Here is a 9,880-nt window from a genome sequence, read left to right as displayed (position 1 = left end):
CACCGGAATTGAAACAAAGGTAAACAAAACACCAGAGAGAAAAACGTAGCAAGTAATTAACAAAACAGCCAATATGTATATCAGAAGAAAACAAGCAACAATAAACGGCATAATCAAAACAAAAACAAAATACAATAGCATAAAAAGTGAAAACAATAAAAACCAAATTAAAAGGAAACCAAAAAACGAATGTCAAATACCAATGTCTAATAAGAAATACAGGCGCACACACACGGAAAAACAAAATAACACACACTAAAAATACCAATCAGAACGTTACGAACCGTGCTAGAGAAGAGACCGTTATATCGAGACGCGCACTCAACAACATCTCATACAACAACATTAAAGCAAAATAAACCATAACAAAACTTTGCAGAGTTAACGGTAGTTTTTGTGTTATTTTTAATGAAAGAGAACAAAGAATGAACTTTATTACAAACAAAAAGGAGTTATAAAAGAGAAAAACTAGGAAATAAAAAAAACGAGTCATAAAAAGGGTCTGCTTCTGCTATTTCCTACAATTTGCCAATTTTTGTTTTTTGCTATTAACATACACATGCAAACACCCAAACTTACATTCATGTAGCAGTTTAAAGGAATAACTGCTAAATTTTGTTGAGTGGTTAATGGAATAGTGTGAAAAAATAAACTAAAATAGAGAGAAAAAAAACACAACAACGGTTACTATCGCAAAGGAAGAAAAAAAAATAATAAATAGAAATACATATAGAAAACAACAACAAAAATATAATAATTGTTTTGACTGTTTCGTGTGTCGTATGCCAGTTGTGCTGCTACTTTTCTTTCAAGTAGTTGCGGGCATAGCACTCTTCATATTTTTATTACATTATTTAAGTTACATTTTTAATGCCATCATACGCGATTTTTGTGAAACTCTATTAACAACCAAAGAATTTCTCCAACAATTGCAAGAAGCGTGCGGTGCTGACGACGATCCTCTACAGAATTCGTTGTCATACGAGACCAGCAGCGACAAAAGGAATTTCAGCAAAATTCCAATTAAAGTTCAGAAAATGCAACAAACATCTGATGATGCTAAATTTATTAAAAAGTGAGTGGAAAAAATAAAGAAAAATCTAAATAAATTTAAAAAGCCGGTATTTTTTTTAAAAAAAGAAAAGTTTATTTGTTATTAAATAAATATAAAAACAAGTGTGCAAAATTATTTTCCAAAAAAAAAATGGCTAAAAGCTGAAGAAAAAAATCATTATTCTTTAAATCGAGTGAAAGAAATAAAAGAAAATTCTTATAATATTTTCTATGTATTGTACTGTGTCTGTCGTCAGCTTTATTGATTTTCCCATTTTCCCTTTATATATATATTTTTTTTATTTTATTTTTCTGTCTATATACACGAACAATATATTTTCCGCGCACGCAGCCACCCATTAATTTAAATGTTGCCAGATAATTTTTAAGAAATTTTTGAAACTCCAAGAAAAATTGTTGGAAAAATGCAATTCGAATTTAATAAAACATTTAAGGAAATAAAAAAAAATAAGTTGCGGTGGAAAATAAATAATAATCAAAAACAGAAAAGATTGTAAATATCTACATATATTAGAGTGTCCCTAGGAATAATAATCAAATTTTGCATATTGATAAGCTGAAAATTGAACAAAAATATTAATAAGGTCTTCAGTCCATACCAACTGGTGCCAAAATTTTGTTATTATTGAAAAATATTTATAATTTTTTCCGGAAAATCGTTCTATAAAATTAAAAAATTACCAAAATTATTTAAGTTTTTCTCATAGTTAGTTCCAAATTATGAACATTTGTTTCATTGATAGTGAAAAAATTATATTTTTTATCAAATTTTATACGAAAAAATTATAAATTAACAAATTTTTGACGACCATTTCGAAAGAAGTTATGAGATCGTGATTTTAAATCTCTGGTAGGAAACTGAAAAACAAATTAGGCAAAATTTTGTCTGCCGGAAAAGATATTTTTTGTCCACAATCTTCACAATTTGTTTGGCAAAGTTTTAAAATTTTGTTAAACAAATTCCAACAATTTAGTTTTTTATTAAAGATTTAAATAAAATAATAATAATAGATAAATACCAGTTGGGTGGATTTGCCTGCTGTGTAACAAAATTGACATTATTGTTTGAATACCACTCAAGGGCCCTTTTTCCATAGTGACATGATGCCAAAACGGGCAAGAAATATGAAGGTACTCTGTGCTGTTTTAAGAAAGGTAAAAGTCGGCTTTGTAGACACTCCTTAATATGTATTTCTGTGTTTATCGTGCCTGATGTCACAAATGATTGGCTTCTTTTGCCACAACTGCAATTGGCTTGTCACACAAGAATCTTCATGGGGAATTTTGTTTCTATGACGACGAACCTTCAGATCTTTTGCTATTTTTCTGAAAGTCCATATTGGATGTTTTGGAAAAGTTTTAATTATTTTTCACGTACTATTTTCGCTGTCCATTTTGAGCGAAATAAATGTTAAAAATTAATGATTTAGGAAATTAAAAGCTAACGAGATTAAAAAAAATAATTAAGCGGATATATCAAAAACGTTAAACATATTTGAAAAAAAAACTCATTCGATTTCCAGCAAAATTTTCATACAAATTTTGAGTGCGATTTGCAATTTAAAAATTTAATGATAATAATACTACATACTAATCAATATTTGTTTCTGTCATTAAACTGAATTTGAAAATGGCAAGTTTGAACACCAATTCACAATTTTTATTGCACATTAAACAATTCCCATCTCTATAGGCTTTGAAAATCACCACCCATCTGGCAACACACACACCCTATTAGTAAATACTCATACAACAACAACAAATACAAAACAAGTGCTTACTCATACACTGACTACAACAAAACAAACACACTCTCTCAAACACAAACCATATGAAAGAAAACATAACGGTATATTATTGTATTTTATTTTTCTCCATGTGATTAATAATAAAAGAAAATTTCCTAAAGAACAAAATGAAAAATTTGCAAAATTTTCATTTAAATATTGACGTAAACAAATTTTAAAAACAACAACCATTAAACGAAATAAACAAAAATAAATCTACGAAAATATTATAAAAGAAAATATCTATAAAATATTAAAAAAAACAGAAAATTGTACCTACGAAAAAGTGTAAAAATTGTTTAATGATTTAGTTTATTTTTTTCTGTTGCCATTTTAACCTGCTCTTTATTTCAACACAATTTGTCGTCATCTTTTAAAAGAAATTTCTTTTTTATTTATTTGAAACCAAAAAAAAAATTATTGCTACCTCCTGTGAAAAAATGCTTAAAAATAAAACAAACGTAAAATTAATGCAAAAAATTAACACAAACAGACGTTGGAAAGGTGGCAGTATTGAACCTCATCCCACTGATAAAGCCTTAATTGTCAACTACCAACTGGAGGCGACAGTGTTTGGTGATCCTAATAATCCCATGTTGGAAGAGAAAAAGGTAAGTGTTTGGTTTTTCTTTTCTTTTTTTTACATTTAGTGATGGTGTGTTCTTTATTTAAAAAAGGACATTTGTTTTGTAATAAAATTAGATTTGGAAAATTAATTTTATGTTTGGTATTAAAATGATGTTCAAAAAGTACTTTTATTATTACCCCCAAGTGCTAAAATTTTAATGTTTTATTTATTATTTTTTCTTTTTAAATTCTGTTAAACAACAAAAATTTTATAGAAAAAACTGTTATAAATTTTCTGTAGAAACAAATTTTTTATAAAAATTTTCTATAGAAAAAACTGTTATACTCAAAAATGTTTAAAGAAAAATCTGTTATACACAAATATTTCTATAAAAAAAAGTTATACAAAAACTTTTCTATAGAAGAAAGTGTTATACAAAAAATCTTCTATAGAAAAATGTGTTATATACAACATTTTCTATAGAAAATACTGTTATACAAAAAATTATCTTTAGAAAAAAGTGTTATAACAAAGTTTTCTATAGAAAAAGTGTTATACACACAATTTTTTATAGAAAATCCTGTTATACAAAAATATGTTCTATAGAAAAATGTGTTATACAAAAAATCTTCTATAAAAAAGTGTTATACACAACATTTTCTATAAAAAAGGAGTTCTACAAAAAATTATCTATAGAAAAAAATGTTATACACAAAGTTTTCTATAGAAAAAGTGTTATACACAGAATTGTCTATAGAAAAAAGTATTATGTAAAAAAAATTCTATAAAAAAAAACTGTTATACACAAATTAATCTATAAAAAAACTGTTATACACAATTTTTTCTACAGAAAAAAGTGTTATACCAAAAGTGTACTAAGGAAAAAACTGTTATACACAAAATGTTCAATAGAAAAAAATTTCATACGCAAAGTTTTCTATAGAAAAAAGTGTTATAAACTAAATTTTCTATAGAAAAGGTGTTATACATAAAGTTTTCTATAGAATGAAGTGTTTTATACACAAACATGTCTACAGAGAAAGCTGTTATACCCAAAATTGTCTATAGAAAAAAGAGTTATAAATTGTTATACCCAAAATTGTGTATAGATAAAACTGTTCTACACAAAATTTTGTATAGAAAATACTGTTATAGGAAAATGTGTTATATAAAAAATATTCTATAAAAAAAGAGTTATACACAACATTTCTATAGAAAAAGTTTTCTGTGAAAAAAGTGTTATACACAGAATTGTCTATAGAAAAAGTATATGTAAAAAAATCTATAAAAAAAAAACAAATTTATCTACAAATTTTCTATAGAAAAAGTGTTATACCAAACATTTTCTATGAAAAAAACTGTTATACATAAAATTTTCTATAGAAAAAAATGTTATACACAAAGTTTTCCATAGAAAAAAGTGTTATAAACTAATTTTTCTGTGGAAAAAGGTGTTATACATAAAATTTTCTAAAGAATGAAGTGTTATACACAAAAAAGTCTATAGAGAATACTGTTATACCCACTTCTATACACAAAATTTTGTATAGAGAAAACTGTTATACTAAAACTTTTCTATAGAAAAAACTGTATATACAACATTGTCTGTAGAAAACCTGTAATAAGAGTTTAAGAATATCAAATAGGTTACGGGAGTACCTCGGTAACTTTCTGCATAAAATAGTACCAAAAAAGGTACATTCGTATCAACTTCTCCATGCATGATTGGGATGTAAGAGACTCCTTGCTCTCTTCCTTAAATTGCACTGTGTTAGTGTTGAAGTGGTATAATTCAAATGTAGTTTGATTATTTGATACAATTGCAAAAATATGGGTTCTATTACTGTTTTCCATCATTAATAGTAAACTTAGAGGAGAATGATCCATTCTTCTAAAAAGTTTGTTTAGAAAATTTAATACATTCGTACTTATTCTTGGTGAAATTATTAGGAAATACCCCTACTTATGGGTACTTTTAATTATCAAATAGTATTTATGCCAAATTGGCAGTAATTATCAATATTTTTAGAATTTTGCATGAAATTCTGAGAAATTTATTTTAAAACGAAAAAATAATTGTGTAATTATTCATGCAATAAAAGTACCATTTTATTCAAACAATTTGAAATTTCTAAGTAATTTTGCAGGCCTGCCCTCATTTAGCTCTACCCTTAAATTGTTGTTAGTTCATTCTTTTCATGGTTTAATATTTATTATTATTTTTTTTTTGTTTTAGTCAAAATGACTAATGGCCTGTGTGTGATACTATGAAAAATTTTCTTTTTCATTTTTCTTGTTATTGCTTTTGCCGGGATTTTTGTTGTTTTAAATATATTTTTTTAATGAATTTTGCAGACACATTTTTTTTTTGGTATTGGAATTTAGTTTTTGTACTTAGATTATTTTCCTTTGCTCCTCTTCCTTCATTACCATCCATCCCTTGAAATACAAGTTTTACCATCAATTATGAAATTAAAATAAAACATGAAAGGAAATTATTTAAGTGTTTTAACACACATACAATATAAATTCTTCACAAATTTTATTATCAATTTAAGATTAAATAGCTTGGAGAATATTTATGTATCTGGTACAAGATTTTTGATTTAATCAATTTTAATTGTTCTAAATTAAACCACTACAATATTCTTATAAATTGTGATTAATTTCATAAAAGAAAGGCTTTTTTTTAATTAAAATAAATCTTTATTTTATAATGATTTCTTTTAAACATCCATATTATCGTATTTTGAAGGAATTTATATGTATGTTTACGATTGAAATGAGTGACAGCACAATGTCATGAACAAAAAATCTGATGGACTCGGTATTGTCATTTGTAGGAATCATTTGTATTGAACTAGAAAAAACTGTTATACACAACATTTTCTATACAAAAAACTGTTACACACATAATTTTCTATGAAAAAACAGTTATACACAAAATTTTCTTTAAAAAAAAATGGTATACAGAAATTTTTCTACAGAAAAATCAGTTATACACAAAATTTTCGATGGAATAAACTGTTAAACATCAACAAAACTGTTACACACCAGTATTTAGAGAGAAAAAAACTGTTATACAAAAAATGTTCTTTAGAAAAAAGAGTCATAAGCAAAATTTTCTATAGAAAAAACTTTTATACACACAATTTTCCATATTAAAAACTGTTATACAGAAATTTTTCTATTAAAAAAACTGTTATACAAAATTTTCGATAGAAAAATCTATTATTTAAAAAATTTTCTATAGAAATTTGTCTATAGAAAAATCAGTTATACAAACAAATTTTAAACATCAACTTTTTTTTATAAAAAACAGTTATACACCAATATTTATAGAGAAAAAAACTGTTATACCAAAAATTTTCTTTAGAAAAAAGAGTCAAGCTAAATTTTCTATAGAAAAAACTTTTATACACATAATTTTCTATGAAAAAACAGTTATTCACACAGTTATACAGAAAATTTTCTGTAGAGAAAAACTGTTATACAAAAATTTTCGAAAGAAAAAACAACTAAACACAAATTTTTCTATATAGATAAAACTGTTATTCACAAAATTTTCTATAGAAATAAGAGTTATACACAAAATCTTCTGTAGAAAAAAGAACAAAACTATTATATAATAAGTGTTCTGTAGAAAAAGCTGTTATTTACAAAATTCTCTATAAAAATTACTATTATACACAAAATTTTACTGCAAATCTCTCTGAGTCTAATGTATTTCTACATTAAAAACTAAAAAGTTTGAATGATACTTCCTCTCTACTATAGTATCAAAAGATCGTAAGATCATAACAACTTTTCCACGCCTGGTTCACTATGTCCAATAAGGACCTAAATATTGAATGAAAATGCTAAGAAAGAAGAAGACAAATGTATCTGGGCAAGAAATGCGGCTGTGTATTAAATGTTCTAAAATTTACATTCCTTGCCTTGTGTTCTCTTTCTCTCATGAGCTTTTCTCATACCGGATATTTCCCCTTCTGCGGTTATCTTTTAGTTGTTACTCTATAGCGTTTATATAAATTTTATTCCGTGGTTTTTTAAGTAGTTTGCCAATAAATCTCCTTTTACGTCTATTTATTTCATATCCGGAAAATTCCCAACATCCTCCGAAGGCACTGTTTGACAAAATACCAGAAGCTCGTTTGACAGTATTCCATGGCTCGCAACCGTAGGTGGTTTTTTCGCATTGAGAACGAGATCGTGAGATCCATATGGTCCTTAAGTCACCGAAAGTATACGGTTGTCTAGCTGGAACCGCCGTTTTTGGATATTATGCTCCCAAGATGGCTGACATTAGATTGTATTAGATTGTTGCCTATTGTGAATAAGTCTTGAATTTTAGCACACGGACGTTTTTGAGTTTCTGCAACGTTTATTTTCAGCAGGACTGATTATGTGTTTCGCACATTTGATGCAAATTCCTAGAAGCTGTGTGTCATCATTAAGGCGACCTTATAGTGCTCCAGTTATTGCTTGCCTTGTCGTTGTGGAGTGCTTTTTTCAGAAGGGCGTCTAGCAATAGATGGGGAGATATATGGCGCCCTTACTGGACTCCATTCTCAACTTTTATAGTTTTGCCATTGTTAAATCGACAGCTGGAGTTCTGGAAGATTAAATTTGCGTGGCCAGATTTCTTCCAGTTCTTGTCAGCCCATTTATTGAATTTGGATGGAATGTGTAATTCCATCTACGATGGGACAGATATAACTGAAAGCTAATGTTGTGTTCTTATCATGCAAAGTTCAAGATACTTCTGAGCTGACCTCAGCGGTCACATGCCTGAAATCTTATTTAAACATTAATACCCATAAAATTATCAAATTAATAAAGACAAGCCTTTTGCTCTCTTTTATTTCAATTTAAAGTTCTCCACCTCTGTAAAAACCACCCTTTGTACAGGAATTTAAAGAGTTTCTAAATATTTAAGAATAACAAGTCGTAAAATTAGCACTCGAAAGAAATATCTTATTATTTCCTTTCCGTATCTGCATTTACACTTAAAAAATGTTGCTCAATTTTTATAAAATTTAAAAAAAATTGTTTAAGAAATAACATAAAGTCATTAGATAAATACACATAGATCGGAAACTCTACTAACCCAGACCTAAATCAGTTGTCAAAAGCCTAAGTGGTGAGAATGTTTTAGTAATAAAATCTATGTGAAAACAAAAACAACACTCGTATGTGTGATTATGTGTTAGAGTTTTTTTTCTAGTTTCCGATCTATGTGTATTTCTCTATGATTTCAATTTACTTCATCTGCTAAAATACATATTCTTAAGTGTTAAACAAATCTTCAAAATAATTAATTTTTAAATAATCAATTGTAAATACTCGTAGCAATAAATGACTTAAACAAATTTTAATAAACAAAACGAACTCCAAAAAAATAAAACAATAAATAATATTTAATGAGTTTGTATGCATATATGAGGGGTACCTCTGTAAACGTTAAAAAAAAGAAAACTTATTTACTTAATCATTATTATTTGCCAATTAATTAACGCTTCAAGTATAAACACTTTTGACTTAAACAAAAAAACTTTTAATACATATTGCAGCAAAAAAAAATAAACACAAAAAAATCATATTTTAAACGTGATTTTGAAAGTGAGTTTTATTTTTAAATATTTTTGTATTAGTTTATTCGAAACATTGTATATGAAATGAGTTTGTGTGTTTTTTTTTTCTTATTAATGACCATAAAGAGAACATGGACATCAATTCTACACTTGGGTGTTAATTTATGCTAAAAAATCAATATTTATTTAGCACTTAGATTATGGAAAAATAATTGTTTACTTATTTATTTATATATTGATAAATATTGTTGTTGTTTAGATAATGTTTCTAACGGTTATTGATCTTGGGTGTCTTGAAAGTCAGATTTGAAGTTTTTCCTCCTCAACTTTGTTTTTTTTATATTTTGTAGAGAGACGACATTGACTATGTTTGCGATATGCAAATATTTAATTATTAACATAAATGTTAAGATATGATAATTTAGCTTAAAGTCATTTGTTTGTTATTTATTTATCAGCTTTTAAATTAACACGAAAATTAAACTTGAACGAATGTTTAATATAACACATATGTTTGTACATATTTCAATCTAGTAAGTAGGTATTTCCGTTTTGCACCCTACTCTAGCATATATGATACGATTATGGATCTTATAGATATATCTATAATTAGGCGATCAGAAGCACTTCATCCGTCGATGTAATGAAACCCTTAAATTTATCCAACAAAAGATGGAATTTGAAGTATTATAACTCGTTTGATATCAAAATAAATTTATAAGGTTTCTTCTTCAAAGTCTTCTGTTAAACTGATCAGCGTTATAGACATGTGGAATTTTTCCGAAGAATCCGTAGATTCCAAAATTAGAGTGTTTCGTTGGAAAGTTCAATGATCTAATGGATCCTGAATATAAGAT

The 9,880-nt window shown here is 26.8% G+C and overlaps 1 protein-coding gene across 1 annotated transcript in view; it reads left to right on the top strand.

The window, feature by feature from the left end:
- The first annotated feature begins 304 nt into the window (after positions 1-304).
- The window catches only part of Kap3 (kinesin associated protein 3), a 72,427-nt gene continuing 62,851 nt past the window's right edge, over positions 305-9,880 (top strand). Inside the window, exons 1-2 of the mRNA XM_065506697.1 lie at positions 305-1,075; positions 3,355-3,472. Of these exons, the coding sequence (XP_065362769.1) occupies positions 783-1,075; positions 3,355-3,472 (411 nt within the window). The 5' untranslated portion in view covers positions 305-782. The remainder of the gene's footprint in view (positions 1,076-3,354; positions 3,473-9,880) is intronic.

Source organism: Calliphora vicina, chromosome 4 (genome assembly GCF_958450345.1).
Source record: "Calliphora vicina chromosome 4, idCalVici1.1, whole genome shotgun sequence".
NCBI lineage: Eukaryota > Metazoa > Arthropoda > Insecta > Diptera > Calliphoridae > Calliphora > Calliphora vicina.
The sequence above is the reverse complement of the archived record's forward strand: the minus strand, read 5'-3'. Positions and strand labels throughout refer to the sequence as shown.